This window comes from Tinamus guttatus, unplaced genomic scaffold (assembly GCF_059628265.1).
Source record: "Tinamus guttatus ecotype Peru unplaced genomic scaffold, ASM5962826v1 Tinamus_guttatus_pri_ptg000023l, whole genome shotgun sequence".
Classification (NCBI taxonomy): Eukaryota; Metazoa; Chordata; class Aves; order Tinamiformes; family Tinamidae; genus Tinamus; species Tinamus guttatus.
The window spans coordinates 2,236,955-2,254,311 of NW_028288557.1; the positions used below are offsets into that span (position 1 = coordinate 2,236,955).

The window sequence follows — 17,357 nt, forward strand, 5'->3', positions numbered from 1 at the left end:
GATTAAATGATACAATTTAAAAATTACGTCTTGCGTAAACTCTATAAGCCAAAACTGCCTTCAAGAATTTAGCTCAAGCGATACCGAATTAAAGCCAAGTGATGACAGAAGAGGATATAGAAGAGAAATTGAAAGGTTCTGAACAAAATCCCTCTGTTCACAGTCAGAGACACCACTCATAAATCACAATTTCTTCATACTTTCAGACTACCTCTCATCCCCAAGCACTTTCCAGCCTGCTGCACACAGAGCAGCTGCTGAAGAGTTGCATTTTTCACTACAAAGCTAAGCCGTGGCAATCTGAAAAACCCCACAAGCTGCTTCACAGTGACAATTTTGAATCTTTAAGTGGCAGCACTGAGTCAAGAAAACCATTCAATAATCCTGTGAGGGAGAGGACCCACAAACCTCGGCTCATCTTTATTTCCACACTGCTATTTCCATCTCCGTGCTCGCCCCCATGGCTCCCTGGGGACTTTGTTGACTCTTGCTGATACGGCCAACCCGTTTGGTCAGCGTGACCTCTCCTGCTAACAGTGCCTCAAACAGCAACCTCCAAAGACTTGGAAAAACGTTTCCATTGTGAGCAGCATCAGGGGACATTTCTTACTGTTCTGCACCAGGCACCTACCTGCCCGGGCTCTCCCTTTCCTCCTCCAGAAGGTACTGGCTAATTCGTTCTGTTTCCCAGCTCTTGTTTTATCAAAACAAGTTCATTCAGCTGCTTGAACAAAAAAAGAGACAGCAAGAAATTGTGCCTAATCGTGCGAGTGAGTCAGCAGAATCAGGAGACGCAGGGCGATGCGAGGGGGAGGCTTTTTCATTTGGTTTTCCTTTCACCTACAGTTACATGACATTGACACGAGTATCCTTCCACTTACCCCTATTTATTGTCACAGAAATATTTTAACTTAGTCTAACACACTTGCATACACACACATAATCCCAAGCCAGGAAAACACAGTCAGGAAGCCATGAAACAGAATCATGGCCATCCCAGCCCGTGAAGTGCCTGTTCCTCTTCAAAACCTCTGTCATTTGAAGTAATAAATCTGAGAAAGGGAGGACAGTTGATGTGATTTGTGACTCTTTCCAAACACCCCTGTGATGCGGCTTGAAACTCACTGCAGAAGTGATGACTGGAGCAATCCCTGTGAGGCTCCTTGCTCCAGTGCCCCCGTCGCTTCCAGCGCAGAGAGTTGCACCTCTCGACCACAGACTTGGGAACAGCACACTTGGGGGGGGATTTAGGTTTTTAATTATCTTTTTCTTAAAACGAAGGCACTATAACACTTACAAAAGCCATCAGGCTGCTGGGTGGGGAAGAGAGAAAATGCTGATACATTAAATGCAAGAGGAAACACTGTTACACTGCAGGCAGGTAGGACCCAGCTACTCTGCCTCACGGGTCTAAGACACTTCACAAAAGCACGAGGCCGTTGGGGAAACAAGTCCAGAGGAGGTTCAAGTGGGGCTTCACCAAATACCTCCCTTCTCACAGGCCCCCGGAAGAGGGAATCGGACACAGACGGTCACTGGCAGGCGGAGCGCGCGGGCGTTAATCGTCCACGTCAATCCTGATGGGACCCCCCGTGAGGAGGTGGTTCGCTACATGGCCGGGTGCCTCCTCCTCCTCGTCCTCCGCGAGGGCTGCCCTGCGCATCCGCCTGCGGCAGCCCTGGGCGCAGCGGGAGCTCTCGTCCAGCGCCCCGCACACGAGGATGCGGCAGTGCAGGAAAACCTCCTGCGGGCGGCAAGACGGCAGCAGAGTCAGCGCGCGGCAGGAATCTTCGGGAGAAGGCAGGAAAACGGCCAGAGCGATGCGCGGCACTGGAAGCACAGGAGGAAGCAGGCCAAGACCCCGGGAAGCCTCACGTGGAGGTGGATTGATGGAAACGTGCAAGTGTGTGACGTGTGCTGAGAAAACCCTTGGAGATAGAAGGTTGAGGGGCAAAAGCACAGACCGACGAGGGGCTGAGGCTGGCAGCTGAAATGAGGAGAGTGCAAAGGCCGTGGAGACGGCTGCCTTTTCTGCACAGCAAGGCACACGGTGTGGGACTGCTGCTCCCTGCCCTCTAAACGACGAGAAGAGCAAGCAAGATCCCCGCAAGCCACGGTTAGGGATGCAAATATTTGTGAAAGCGTGGTCAACAGCGAGGTTTGAAGCACAGCGTGTTGCACAGTCCCCTGAAGGGGTGCCATGGAGGCAGAAGCAGCAATCAGAGGGCCAGAGGAATCAGTGAATTTGAAAAGATTTCAATCCTTTTAGCCCTCCTGAGGCTCTGCAGCTAGTACTGAGCATGACAATGATGATTGAAAGACCTGATTTTCTCCAGCATGAAAGAAAAAAGCTATTTGCGTTAGGAAGGCAGTGTTACCCTTCAGCTGTCCTCCCACTACGGCACCTCTGCCCCAAAATGTGGCTTCACACTGAGCTAACCAGCGTGGTGCCCTGGTACCTGGAAACCTGCAGGGCCTTTGGGGCTCCGAGAGCCCGAGGAGACAGGCAGCTGAGGGGAAGCAAGCTACAGAGCCAAACGGTGCTTTCGGAGCTCACCTTGTTGTCTTTGCCCACGAACTTGAAGACGGGGACCTGGAAGTGCTTGGCAAGATGGTCCTTGGACGTGTACTGTTTCACTGACTCATCAGAAACGCAGCTGTGGAAAGCAAAGGGACGGGCTTTAATGGGCTTCCCAGAAATGGAAAAACAGGCAGGAAAGAAAGAAATCTCAGCTATTTAACTCAAAAAAGAAAAGGAGAGTTTGGCTCTCCCTGGCTAAGCTACCATCCGTGCTACTTCCCCTTTGGTCACAGCAAAAAATTCGGGAATGACGGGGTAAAACCGAAGGTGAAGCTGATTGTGTCTCCAGACAAAGAGCAGCTCAGCAGCGGCGCTGGCGGATGCGGCCAGCCCCTTCGGCAGAGGGCTGCCAGAGAGCTGCAAATTTATCCCCGTTTCACCCTCCCTTGCTACAGTCCGCAGTGATCAACACCACTCTTCAACATCTATAATGTACTAGGTGTATACGGGCCACATAATGATGCTTAAAATGAAGGAGCCTTTGCCCATGTTACTAAAATATTAGGCCACCTAAAATATTAGGCCACCTTAACCTCCTCTGCTCAGATCCACGGCAGCTCATAACGGAGCACCACGGATTGCCCACAGCGGCCTGGCCTTGCTCCAGATACCCCAGAGAGCTGCAGTGTTTGTCATCCAGGCAACCTTTTATCTATTTTTCTTTGGAGAAAGCGGAAGGATGGGAGCAGAGGAGGGAAAACTGGTGCTGGGGTGGTCCAGGCTGGACGCAGAGGATCGGGGCAAATCCCCATTGGCAGCTCAGTGACAGCCCTTCCCAGCAGCAAGAGGAAATTCCCGTTGCCTCCAGCTAAAGTCTATCCCCTCGATGAAGGAATTTATGTAGAATTTCACTCTGGAGGTGTTGGCTGCCGTTAACTCCTGCAGATCAGATGCTAAGGAACCAAACTGATTAGAAACCTCCTGGTTATTGCCTGGGGCTTTAGGGGCTGGGCTGGCGGCAGGAAAACAGGCTATTACAGAACTCTTTGGAGCAGGGCGAAACCAGCAGCGGCTTCAGCTAATTTCACTTTTTAATGAGCAAGAGCCATTAGCCTCTGCTCTGGGCGAGCAGTGCAATCAAAACGCAGAGCACGGTGAGGGCCTGGCAGCGCGGTCCAGCCCGCTTCTCCTTTCCGTGAAGTTTTAATGCCCTCTGCAGGATAACTGGACCAAAGGGGCTGTCCCTGCCAGGAGAAAAAATGTGTTTTACACAGGGCTCTCAAGCCTGTTTCTGTTCAAATCCCCCAGCTGCTGCTCTGGCGGATGGACCAAGTCACATCTGCGGCTTTCTCTTGTTATTCAGCTCAGGTTTTGACCTCTGTTCCGAGTCCCCGTCTTTTTCCCTTGGCGTGGGAAACGAATGAGTGCTTGGAGTCTGAAGGCAGAGCCAGGGAGTCGGTAAATCAAACCTCTCACTACCAGCCTGTTCATGAGCTGCAGGAACGCCTGGCCCACGAGAACTGCAGCCTAGGACGGAGGGAGGACGAGGCGCTGCGGAGATCCTTGTCCCAGGGCAGCTGAAGCAGCGTCCTGCACCCTGCAGGACAATCCCATGGGATTTGTCAGCAGCAGCTGCACTGGCAGATGACTGAGCCTGGCAGCTGGAGAAATATGGTTTTCCTTATTATATAGCCAGGGAAACAGAACATGGTACTGGCATGAGCAGAATCCCTTTATTGCTGGGCTGGGAAGCATCAGAGAGTAAGGAGGGAAAGGGGAGCTCCAGCCGTGGGGTCTTTTGGCTTCTGCTATAGAAAGGCCACTATAGGGAAAGAAAAAGCGGGGAGTGGTCAACTCACCCATCTTGAATCAGGTAGTACTTCAAGATCTCATCAATTTTTGAGGTGGGGGTGGCAAAGCAGCTCTCGACCAGGGTCTCCAGGCCACTGACATGTACCAAGGGCTCGATGCCGAAATACAGCGAGTCCCGAAGCTTGAGGGTGGGAAGGGAGTCCCTGTACGGCTCCTCAAACTCCTTGTCTTTGAAGATCTCCAGAGTGAAGGGGAAGACGCCTTGGTTGCGGCCCATGATTTCCAAGGGGGAGTTCCTGAGGTTGGGCACGTAGCCTTCAGAGATGGTGTAGCGGCGCGGGAACTCGCATGTCACCGGGATCAGCAGCTTGCTGGTGCGGACGATGATGTCCCCGTTGCTGCCCGGCGTCTGCTTCGGCAGGCCTGTCACCAGGTTGGTGGCAATGATTTTGTCATTGATGACCTGCAGCGAAGAAGGGGAGTTAAGAGGAAGGGGAGGCCACCCTTGGAGAGAAGCACCTCTCCGAGGTCACCTCGCTCGGGAAGGTCACTAGCCTTCACAGGCTCCCGAGGAGCAACGGGTGTACGTACGTCTACGATAGTGCCGCAGGACTTCAGGGAGAAGTGGATGTTGACGTGGGTGCCGTTGGATACTCCTTTGCAGGAAGTGTTAATGAGGGAGAGGTCCAGGCCTCCGACCAGGTCCTTTGGGATGCTCACCTCAATAGAGCTAGACTTGCACAGCACTGGAACTACAAGAAACGTTCCCACAATAACAATAAACACTCTGTATCTGCCAGGGGCCAAGGAAGGGCTCTATTTACTGTTATTGAGGGGAAAAAAGAGGATACCACATTTATTATTTGTCTATCTTTTATCCCCATCCATGCAACACAAACTGATCCACCACTACCCAAATTCTTCTGGTCCTGCCCCAACAGATGAGGACCACTGCGCTTGCAACAGCAGCTTGGCTATGTAGTATTTTGAGCTATATTTTATACCCAGCAAAGGTCTGATTGATGCTTCTAGCACTGCTATGTCCTGGAGAGAGTCTTTTCCAGACATGGATATCAGATCCATAACACCCCAGGCAAAGGCATTCTTCAAAAGCCCTTTAAAAGGGCTCATCAGATCGAATACAGACATCAAATCCAGAAAATGCCAAAACAAGGCAGGGTAATTCCATATAGGTACCCATCCAAAACAGCAGCAGCCTGAACGGTTGTATTTCTATATGCAACAAACTTATCTCTGACCTAAGCAATCTCAATTAGCTAATTCCACTTCCCTCCAATTTCCTTTCAATTTTCATAAAGCAGATTTCTGTGTGAGCTCTTTTTTTTTTTTTTTAAAAAAAAGATGATTCTGTTACATAAAAAAGTAGGACAAGAAGAAGTGATTGGACAAAATGAAACAGGAAATAAGAGGGAATAATTTTCAATAAAAAAGAAAAGTAAATGCAATATATATCCCTTGTGCCCGTGCATGGCTCTTCCATTAGACTCATGGCAAATGTTCTTCTGCTCACAGTCTGGTCCCTGCTCAGATGGAAAAACAAAACCCCTCCAGAATTACATCATTTGGCACAGCTTAAAAATTACATGAGCAGGTACATTTTTTTTTTTTGCACCAAAATCTTCTTTTTTCACCAAGCTCTTTTTTTTTTTTCCCTAAACTCCCAATCCTTGGCAATCCCTGATAACCCTGTGTCCCAGCAAAGGTATTTTTAATGGCTCCCATGCACCTGCAGGGAGCAGATGTTAACAGAGCCATCGCTTCCAAGGGGTTACGCTCAACAGCACGTGGTATGCCCAGAGCAACACGCTCTCCCAATGCCATGAGGATGGAAAATTCAAGGAAGAGGAAGTCCCTTCACTTTTACTCCATTAGCAAGCATGGAAAACTGAGCGGAGCTCAGAGGAGGCAGTGCTGCACAAAAAGGCTGAACACAAGCAGAGAAAAGGCATTTCAGCATCGCGCTGCAGGAGGAGGTGGGCTACCAGGGAAGGGGAAGAGTTTGCAAAATTTCCAGTGCTTCTTTGGCTGGTGTCCCCGTGTGCAAATCGCAGCCGAGTCATCGATTTCTCTGCAAGAAGATTGATATTTGCCCTGAGCAACGCTGAGGCAGTGCAGGGGAGGGTTGATAGGAAGCAGATCCAATTGCTTCAGGCAACTGGGTCTGCCCTGCACTCTTAATTACATCACTTGATTAGATGCCATAAAAAATCGCACTGGTACAGCTCCAGATATATTCTCTCATATATATATATATCTGCTTACTACTGCAGACCACTGGGTAGGGCCATAAATTCACAAAATATGAGACAACAAGTGATCCTGCTTTATGAGAGGCAGGACCACAAACCAGCCCCGCTGCCACTCGTGAGCAGCCTTGTGGAAGGTTGTTCAAGGAAAACGCTGCCCTTGCCCCGACTCGGCACAACCAAGCAGGGATTTTTGGACACTATCCTGGGTGCTTTTCCAAGGGACAGCAGAAACGCTCAATATCAGAACTAGCCCCCTGCTTTGGAGACATGGAAATGCTTCCTGGAATGACTGGGCAGATATTTAACCCGAGTGACAGATGCTGCACTCTGTAACATCGCTCTGGGAAGCGACTGACCCCTTTTAACTGAAATTAAAAAGACCAAGTTTGAGGCATGGAAAATTTCAGCTCTAATGGCAAAAAAATGGCAAAAGCACACACAGCTGCAGCAAAGCAATAGAAAGGGGGATGTTAAGCAATCTTAATTGTAAGCGATGGTGGCCAAAACTGCCTGTGATGCAAAATGCACTCAGCAGGGTCCCTGCCTGGCTTCCACTCTCCTGTTTGGTGTGAAAAAGAGCCATGGCTGCAGGCATTCAGTTTGGGACGGTCTCTCATCCCCAGCAAAGCTGCATTAACTAAACTGGAAAGGAGAAACTAAGGGAACACAACAAGAGCAAGAAGCAGAAGTGCAGGGGATGAATGAGAGACACTATCACCTCTCACCCAAACCCTCCAGGAGCGACGTCCCTTCCAAAGCTCGTCTTCACCCAGCACTTTTGTGGACTTTTGCCCTGTTCCAGCACGGGCTGACGCACGGACTCACCTTGGCAAGTGTGATTATCTTCGGACAGCACCAGTCCCCGCGGACACTCGCACTGGTACGAGTCTCCCACTTCCACGCAGCTATGGCTGCAGCCTCCGTTGTTGTTGTGACAGCCTTCAATTTCTGCAAAGGACAGGCAAATCTTTAGGAAAGAGGCAGCAGGGTGAGAGCTTGCTTCCAGAAAGTGCTGTGGAAGCCTGTATTTACTGTGCAATTGCATGTGGTTGCCATTTCGCCATGAAGTTAACAAGGGATTCAGAGAAAAAAAAGCTTACCACATTAAATCATTCGCTATAAATCACTTCAACGAGAAGGCTGAACAGGCAACCTTCAGCTTTGCCCTTTCCAGCTTCTGAAACATTCCCTTAATCTGTATTTTTATGTTGTTTCTTACTTAAAAAAAAAACAGGCGGGGGAGAGGGGATGATTTCCTTGAATTTCTACCCCATGAAAACATATTTGCTCTATCAGCAGGAAAGAGCTCAAAAACACCCTCCACGTGTGTTCTCAAAATGTGAAAACCTAGGGCAAAGAAGCCTGTTAGCAGTTGTTGTTGGCCTTCTATTGCAAAGAATATAAGGAAGGAAATATTATGATTTCTTCTTCCTTTTTTAATAATCTTCAATGCTTGATTTTTCTAGTCATCTGGGATGAATACTGCTAGATGTTCTCCGCAAAACAGCTGTAAACACAACATACACAAACCATAAAGACAGAATATTTCTCCCTAAGCTAGACACCAGCAATAACTGTGTGGTTTTAGATGCAATGCAAAGAAAACAATGGAAATCCCACACTCAGTCCTATAGCTGGCATGGCAAGCAGCAGCCTGAACACTCCATGTGAGCCAAAGTAACAGGTAAAACATTATAAGAGAAATTTTCGAGATTAATTTAACCTTATTTGGGGCCACCAGCTATACATATAATTGCTAATCATCATCACGATGCAATCAAGAAAATCTCTTGCTTTCACTCCCCTTAGCGACAGCTGGGAGGTGATCCACAAGTAAATCACATACTCTAATGGCTAGCAAAGCTGAGGGCACATCTTTAGAAATAAAAGCTACTAACGAGATGGTAAAAATCCCCAGTAGCAGTATTAAATGCAGGAAAAGCACCTTCCCTTTTACGGGAGAGGAAATGAAAAGGTGTATTCATTAAAAGGTGTAACAGAAAAAGCCCAAATGCAGCCCTCATCCTAACTCCAGCAGCAGCTTCCAGACTAGCTCCCTCTTCCCTCAAACTATTCTGGGAAGCAATGAGATCCTCCCATCCCAGTCTAGACATTACCCCAAACCTAATGCTGTCAGAAATGAGCAATCAGCACAGTGCAACTCTCATCCAAATCATCCAAATCTCCCCAGCCAAACGCTGGCATCCCCAGCTGCTACAGGCTCTGTCTGGACAAGCAGGCTTCTAGGCGCATTGCTGCCTCTCGCCCTCGTGGGGATAAATAAAAGCGAAGGCTAAAAGTCACGGACGGGGCAGGGAGAACAACAAGGAGACTTTGTTCTCTTCAATCAGAAACATGCTTCAGTAATAACCTCATTGGCAAGCATGGAAGCGATGGGACTTCCCACCTCAGCTGCCAGGAGTCGAGAGAGAACCAGTGCTGAGAGGGGTGGGAAGGGATTTACCCCATTTCCAGCTGGCTGGGGCATCTTTGCCCCTTCTCCTCCTCCTCACCTTCGCAGGCTTTCCCGTCGCGCCCCAGCGTGCGCCCGATGCCGCACTCGCAGCGGTAGGAGTTCTTCAGGTTAACGCACAGCTCGCTGCAGCCTCCGTTCCCCTGCTCACACTCGTTCTCATCTGCAAAAACCCCACAGTGCATCGTTAATGTGCTCCTGGGGAGCACGTGGCTGGGAAAACGGGATGGGAGCGCAGGCGTGGAGTAGTTTTCCTGGCTTCATGACCTGCATGTGGGTAAGAGAGAGTTGTACTAAGTGCTGCAATGTCCTGGTGCGAGCAGAGCATCCTGCCATACCTTAGTGGCCCCGAGGGAAAACGGGCACACAGACAGCAGCCATTCCAGAGAGGAGATGGACACAGTCCTGCGGGGAAACTTCCACTGGGAAAACCAGTTGCAGGTGCTGAGGAAGTTCATGTTTCCATTTACCTTCTCATCCTAAGCTCCTTCCTTGTTTTACTTGCAAAGAGCTAAAAGAGTTACCATGATTTCACTGTGTGATAAAAGGAGGCGAGTATCTAGGTTTGGAATAACCTTGAAACAGGCCTAAAGTGAGTCCTCACAAGCAATTTACCCATGAGCACAACCTGTGTCAGTTCCTGCGCTGGCTGCATCCAACTCTAGATTAGAGCCCTCCAGGGTGCCAACAGGATTTATTGAGAGAGAAAAAAAGGAGAGAAGAGGCTTTTGAATCTTTTGGTAAAGCTCAGAACATTCCCCCTAATTTTCTCTGTTTTAAAGGTTGAAGTTCCTCTACGCTTTTTGAAAGGTACTTTGTTCTCTCAGATTCTCATTCTTCAACCTGATTTAATCTCTGTCTGCAGGCAAAATGGGAATCAGAGAGGAGAAAGGAAGGGGAAGGCACTGCTGCTGCCGTACCACAAAAAAATGAGGCTTTTTCTTAGGCAGGAGGCAATGCTGAGGTTCACACAGGCTTTCACCAGAATACCTTTGAAGTGACCAGGTGGCAGAAGCTCTGCAGCACCCGGCAGGTTCTGCCCGAGCGACTTCAGTCCCTCCTCTCCCACAGCAGTGACTCGTGGCACTTCTGCATCACAGGTTGGTTTTCTCGAGGCCGGCTTGAGAAGGAACTGATTTTAACCACGACTCAGCTGGCTGGCCCAGGACGCCAAGTCTAAGACCTGACCCTAAGCCCTTAGGTGAGCTTGCAAATGAACAGGTAAGTTTGGATCAGCAGTTCTGCGTAGTCAAAGCCTATAAGGTACCAAAGAGAAGGTAGCCTAGCACAGGAAGGTTCACACACAGAGCTGCCTAGCATTCCTGCAGCACCTTCAGCATCCAGGGGGCTGGAAAAAGAATAAGCCGAGAGTTTTCAGTTGTGAAATGCTCATCCTGCCGGGAGAGATTTACAGAAATAAAGATCTGTTCTAGGCAGCAAGGGGGAAAACTCAGCTCCGTCATTTTTCTCCTTCCTTATTCTGCTTTTTAAGACCATAGACTAAGATGGGAGCCAGAAAACAAAAGGGAAGGAAAGCAACAGTAACAGACCCGACTTATTTCTGTCCTTACCAAGACAGGTCTGTCCATCGGGTCCCAGCGTCGTCCCTGGGGAACAAGTGCAGTCATTGGTATCCAAGCAGGAGCCCTGGCAATCCACCACATCGCAAATGTCGTAGAAATCTAGGGCACAACAAGAACGTTGTCAACACGAGCCACTGAGCACGCACACCGACATTACTGCCCTTGTGCCATCAGCTCCATGGCTGCATCCCGTCCAGCAGCCACAGAGCGGGCACGCGTTAGGAAAGCTAAACTGCTGAAGTGGATCAGAAGCACCCAGCTCACTCATTGAAAGGTATGGATGCAAATTTTGGCTTTGGCTGCACGCCAGGAGAAATGAGAGGGCCCTCAGCAAAGGCTGAGCCGTCACAGCCGGCTCAGCTCCGCGAGCCGCTCTGGGAGCTGCTTCAGTGAAACTGTCTCATCACCCAGGGCACCCCCTAGAATCATAGAATCACAGAATGCTCAAGGTTGGAAGGGACCTCTAGAGATCATCTAGTCCAACCCCCCTGCACACGCAGGGTCACCTAGAGCATGTGGCACAGGGCTGTGTCCAAGCGGGTTTTGAAGATCTCCAGAGAAGGAGACTCCACAACCTCTCTGGGCAGCCTGTTCCAGTGCTCTGTCACCCTCACTGTTAAAAAATTTTTCCTTAAGTTCCTGTGGAACTTTTGGTGCTTCAGTTTGTGGCCATTACCTCTAGTTCTGTTGGTGGCCACCAGTGAAAAGAGGCCAGCACCATTCTCCTCACTGCCTCCCTTGAGGTACTTCTAGACACTGCTCAGGTCCCCTCTCAGCCTTCTCTTCTCCAGCTGAACAGGCCCAGCTCCCTCAGCCTCTCCTCATAGGGCAGATGTTCCAGGCCCCTGATCATCCTTGTAGCCCTGCGCTGGACTCTCTCCAGCAGCTCCACATCCCTCTTATACCCTCTTATACCTCACCCCCTGCCCCGGGTGAGAGCTGCTCCCTGCCCCAGGAAGCGGGTGGGAGGTTCACGCGGCAGGAGGGCCCCGAGCAGCTCCTTACGGCCGCAGTAGGCGTGGAAGCAGACGCTGGGCTTGCCCAGGCGGTACACGTAGTAGCCTCCCGGACAGGCCTTCACGTCCACGGTGCTGTTCCACAGGCAGCAGTCGCCGTTGAAGCTGGCGCACGCCTGGCGCGCCACGACGCCGTCGGCCTCGCGCGGGTGGCTGCCGTTGAGCCAGATGGGCGCGTGGGTGCCGCAGTGGTTCTCGGCGATGCAGAAGGTGGGCATGGCGTCGCCGGCCATGCCCGTGAAGCGGTACCACTCGCCGGCCATCTGCCCATCGCAGGCGGGCTGCCCGTGCGAGGCGTTGATCTGGTGCTCCGTGTTCCTCCAGGGCTCGTTGAGGCTGATGTAGGCAGAGCAGGGGTCCAGAGCTGCGGGGCAGGGGGCAAGAGAGAACAGCTGGTAAATGGCAAACCGAGCCGCCGACCGAGAACTGCAAGAAAGGCAAAATAATTTTCCATTCGTGGCTTAACAGGATCTTTCTGATAGACAGCCCTGAGGAGGAAGAGCGAGAGCAGCTAACTAATTGCCTCGTGGAAAATTCTGACAGCTTGGCTTAAATGTCTTGGAAGAAAAAGCAAACTAACAGAGCTTTTACAACATTAAGCAAGTCTGGCTTGCTCTTAGGCTGCTGTAGAGCATGACAGGAGAATATAGATATATATATATATAAGCAAACGTGAATTCCAGGGGGGGATTTTGCCATGGGAAATATGTACTGGGAGCACTACTCAAGCCCGGGACAACCACCAGGTGCTAAGCGAGCATCTGCAAGCCTGTCCCTAAGTCACTGGTAACTTCTGCCTTGGAGAAGAGACTGAGACGGTTCTGCAGCCCCTCTAAAAATCCCCCCCGAGCTCACTGCAGCTCTCGCAGTCGCTACAGGCACAAGGCAGAGATCGCCTGGCAAAGGAACAGCGAAGACGCGAACTGCAAGATGCACAACAGGGATTTTCCTAAAGGACAAGAGCATTTTGGTTACGGTCCTTATGGCCCTGCATGGTTGTAAGCACCGTTACCATCTCCTCTTCATTTCGGGACCCAATTTCAAACAGCTGAGCTCAAGAACTGCCATCCCAGGCCCAGCAGCCACATTCCCTGCGAGTCCGCGGACCCTCCTCATCGCCGTGCGGAGCAGATGTTTGTGCGGGAATGTGTGGGCAGGATAGAAGCAAACGGACCGGGTGGCATCATCATGCAGCGCTTAAAGAGCTCATCCCTTTCAGAAGCCTCTCTGAACCTCCTGCAAGCAATTAAAATGGGACACCACCACGGGGAATGGGACACCAAAAAAAAAAAAAGAGGAATTAAAGCATTCCTTACCTATTCAGCCTTCTCATAATTAACCCTGATTTGGCAGCTTCCTCACCAAAAGTCAAGAGGTTACGTTTTCACGTATGTTTAATACCTGATTAAGCACCACTTACCCGTGACTAGCTACTCCCTATTAAGCGAAATGAATGCTAATATTGCCTCGAGTAAGGAAAATTGATTGCCATTTGCTAGAATTAGGCTAATAGAAGCAATCACTCTAATTAAATCCATCTCAACAGGCTGGGGACTGGCACATTGTACTTTCTGTGCTACATTTCTCCAAGTTCCAGAATTACTCACAACGATTGCACTGTTTAAACAACGAGGTGATGCAATCTGGGGAAAAAACAGACATTGCATCGTCTCCAGTCAGACACTCCAGATGCAGACAAATCTTGGTGCAGGATTTTGATGTGCTTCACTGACTTGGGAACTAAATGTTTTGGGGAAGGGATTTCACGGCAGCCTTATGTAGCTCCCTCTGCAAATACCTGCTACCTTGTACCTTCTCACCAACACACCAGCTCTCTCGGCCAACATCCTAACACCATCCTTGGCCACGGCTATATTTTCTTTGGTGTTGAGTCCAGCATAAAAGAGAGCTGCAGGAGACACGAGAGTGCTGCAGAGCTGCAGGGTGGCAGAGAGAAAGCAGGGTTGGGCTATGAAGGAAATCTCTAGCACCATCTCTAGCACTGCAGATTTACTCCCAGCAGCAGCAGTCGCTGGCTCTGCTGAAGGGCAGCGGAACCCGTAGAGAGACCCTGGTGAGGTCCTCGATTCCTGGCTGCTTTACCTTGGCTACTCCTGGCTGCTTTACCTTGGCTATTCCTGGCTCCCCTCACCACTGCTGAATCCCATTCTCCAAAGGGCTCCTTGACCTCTCGGACAGCAAGAGATGGGCGATTTGCTCACAGATGCAGAGAGCTTCCTCTGCGCTTCCCTCATTTCAGCGCGCTTGGGTGCCGTGGTGTGATCTGGTTTGGGTTTTTTTTTGCCAAACACTGAAGATTAAAAGGGTCTTTTTTTTTTTTTTTGCATTAAATGCCAAACAAGGCAAAGCGAGGAAGCCCCGGCAGCGTCCCAGCTGGGCAGCACCAGAATGCTCTCGCTGTCATTCACGCAGCACAATTAACTGATGCCACATCCTTTTGCAGGCAGAATCTGCAAACGCTCAGCCAGGGGGGTTTTATTGTCTCCTAAATGGACAGGAGATAATTTAAAGGCAATATTTGCTGAGATGAAGATAGAGTGGCTCGGGAAGAGCTAACACAAGGCATCCCAGGGAAGGGGGGAGCGCGCCCTCCGCGCCTTCGTGTCTCCGGAGGAGCAAGGCAGACAGGCAGCAAGGGCAGGCAGTGCTTTGTCAGTGCTTTGCTGGGCACCAAGCACCTGGGTAACACAGTTCACGGAAAACTCCTTTTTCTTTCTTCTTTTTTAAAGAAAAAAAACGGAAGAAAAGGGGACCAATCAATATTTGTCTCTCTCCTCAAGCAGCGAAAGCAGGGGAGCTTTGCACGGGGTATACAACAGTCTCCAGAGCTCTCAGTTTTTCATTTTTCTTGGCTCAATTTCTTTTTTTTTTTCCCTCCCCAACACTTTCTGCTTGGCCTGGGTAACGCGGCAGGACAAGCGCACTTGCTATCATGTAAAGTCACTCGATTTGTAATCCTGATGATATCATTAATTCCCGGATAACAGATCAGACTCTAATAAGTATTTGTAAGTCTGCCGTTCTACAGAAAGGTTAATCCTGTATATATTGTGTCCCTGCAGGTCTCTGCTCTGACCAGAATAAGCAATAAATTAAGCAGCACTGCATTGTGGCCCTGAATTCAGCTGAAATTTGCCAAGTGAGGGGGTGAAAAACGGCATGGAGTTTCTTTCCACTGCTAAGGGAGAGGAAAATCCCCGGTGCTTTAAAGACCTTGGCAGTAGGGATTCTTGTAATCTGGGTTCTGCAACACAATGTTCTTCTAAAGGGAAGGAATTTTGCACCATCACATTTTTCTTGCGTGCCAGGTTTTCACCTAAGCACGTTCCTTAAAGGTGGTGAACAGAAATAAGCTAGAAGGCAATGCCCTCTTTACTCACCCATCGAAGACACTGGCTGCAACTGGACAACAAAGCAGATAGAGAAAAATAAGTACTGGAACATCCCACTCAGCCAAGGAACGGTTGCCACTCAAGTAAGAGGCTGGAAAACCCTCGCACGCACTGCAGCTCCTGCAGTCCTCCTCTCGGGGAAGCTTCTGGCCAGCACTGTGATAGGTCTCCTGGAGGTTTATCAGAGGAAGAAGCTGAAGAAACAAGGGGTACAGGCCCAGCCTTGACCTTCTGCGAGCAGCTCTGCCCCTTACTGACAACAGAGATGTTCTTACTGATCGATTTTGGTTTTGGACTCAACTCCCTATTGTTTTCTCACCGGGCTGCCCCATAGTGACACCTCCACTATCTTATCCGGGGAGGAATTCTAAGCAGGGGACACCCGGACATCCCGGGGGGATAGAGAAGCACAGATTGGTGCTGGTTATCTCTGCTCCTTCCACAAGTCATAGGACTTCACGGCTTCCCCCAGCCACAAAACACCAGCTCGGGAGCCTTAACTACAGGAAATAGTGGCCAGAGAAGTGAGGCTTCTGAGCAGAGATTGCAGGCGAGCGCCTCGAGCTGCACTACAATGGGAACATCAGTCAAAGTGAAGGAGCGGTGTCCCGCCGGGAAACACTGTTCCCAGGTTAGACAAAGACCCTTTCCCCTCCTGGTCATCTACCACCAAGTTTAATAAAGAAATTTTCCTGCCGTGGCCCTGTGCAGCACTCAAAATGCCCTCCAAAAACAACATGCAAGAAGTGCTGAATTTGCCTTGAGGCAAACTAGAAAGAATTGAAACCTCTAGGATCTGTGCTGGACAAGACACACGAAGACACCCCAGCAGTGGAGCTTTTTTCTTTTTTTGTGCTGAATGACTCCAGAGGATGATGAAAGAAGCTGTATAAAGATCTGTCATTGCTCCTACCAATGAAAGAGACCTCTGCAGTTAAACTGTGCTGACAACTGTGCAGTACCAGTCATTTTTTTTATACATCACAACAGGAAAGGAGAACACATCCATTATATGCAAAGCTAGCAGGGCAGATAACACTCAAAGGTGATTATGAGAATTCCCAGAAGAGAAACTAAAATTGAACAGAAAATAACACAGGGAGCCACAGGAAGTTGTAGTTTGCTATTTTCATTCAGAGGTTGATTCATACTTAGGATCTTGGGTAAATAAAAATGACGAGTTTGAATCGAGTTTTCTCCCTGTGCTGGAGGTGTGTGCTCTCTGGCTGCTTCACTACCAGCTCTTTTCATTTCTGCAGGTGGTGCTTTAGGTCTAACCTTACTAACACTTTGACAGCTGACAACACACAGAAATAAACTGCATCCTAACCCCCTCTCACACAGCCCCAAGGGCCTCACAGCAGTTCCTGTCAGGTTCTCCAAGAAGGACTGAGAAAGGAGAGGCCTCAGGATGCCCCAAGCTGACGCTTCCAAATGCTCAAGGAAAAAGTCCAAAGCTACAGCGGATTCGGTGTGCCACCTCCGAGCACCCTTGGGATCCGCAGGGAAGAGTGGAAAGCGCCAGAGGCAGCTCTTCTGCTTTGCATGGTGCCTCAGGCGCCGTGTGGCACCTACGCGGCCTCCAGAGGTGGAAGTCTCAAGCCCAACGGAGGGCCCTGCATGTTGTAGGGCGCTGCTGGTTTGTAACGGATCAGGGATTCAAAACCCTGGAGTTTTTGCCTCAATGGGTCTTTTCCCTTCGGCAGAGCCACCTCCCAAGATACCCGCCTGTCCGGAGGGAGCGCGTTGGGGAAGGCCCGTGCAGCAGGAGCGTAACGAGCGGGGCTGGAAGGGGCAGGCGGAAGGGCTAATCAGCACTTCCCGCCGCCCAGGGCCCGGAGAAGCCAACAGGATCCCACCCGCGACGGAGCGGAGGATGCAGGTTTACAATGAGCCCTGACAGGCTGCCAGATGGATTGCGAGAATGTCAAGGACGCCCAGATAGCTCTGGCCTCTGTAAACAGCTCGTCCCGGGAGCCGGGGCCGGCGGGAAGGGCTGTTGGGATCCGGAATGTGGGGTTGGGTGAAGCACGAGCATGTTTAACAAGAGAGAAAGTTTCAAAACCAAGAGCATATTAATATTGAACACAAGACTCCCAGGAGCAGATATTACCTCCTTGCACTTATGGGAGCCCTGTGATGCTGAATTTGAGTGTGTTTTTCCAGAGGTCTTGCAGAATCCAGTATTTTTCCATGATCCTCAATTTGCAGATGGAGAAATCAAGGCACAGAGATAGAAAAGCTGTTATTACTAGGCCAGTCACCGGCA

General features: G+C 50.0%; 1 protein-coding gene across 1 annotated transcript; it reads right to left on the reverse strand.

Moving 5' to 3' along the window:
• Positions 1–1,235: 1,235 nt before the first annotated feature.
• On the reverse strand, positions 1,236–15,601 carry OIT3 (oncoprotein induced transcript 3). Its single transcript, XM_010214825.2, has 9 exons — positions 15,077–15,601; positions 11,665–12,039; positions 10,648–10,758; positions 9,117–9,239; positions 7,429–7,551; positions 4,925–5,085; positions 4,381–4,796; positions 2,558–2,657; positions 1,236–1,744 (listed from the first exon to the last, which is right to left on the reverse strand). The coding sequence occupies exons 1-9, from the start codon at positions 15,138–15,140 to the stop codon at positions 1,559–1,561; spliced, it is 1,659 nt and encodes a 552-aa protein (XP_010213127.1). The 5' UTR covers positions 15,141–15,601; the 3' UTR covers positions 1,236–1,558.
• Between the last annotated feature and the right edge of the window lie 1,756 nt (positions 15,602–17,357).

What these genes read in the sequence shown, in the direction of transcription:
- OIT3 (XM_010214825.2), bottom strand. Translation starts at nt 15,140, where the DNA reads ATGTTCCAGTACTTATTTTTCTCTATCTGCTTTGTTGTCCAGTTGCAG. An exon ending in GCAGCCAGTGTCTTCGATGG is followed by an intron (nt 12,040 to 15,076) that starts GTGAGTAAAGAG and finishes CCTGCCCCGCAG; the next exon opens with CTCTGGACCCCTGCTCTGCC. An exon ending in AGATAATCACACTTGCCAAG is followed by an intron (nt 5,086 to 7,428) that starts GTGAGTCCGTGC and finishes CGTTTCTTGTAG; the next exon opens with TTCCAGTGCTGTGCAAGTCT.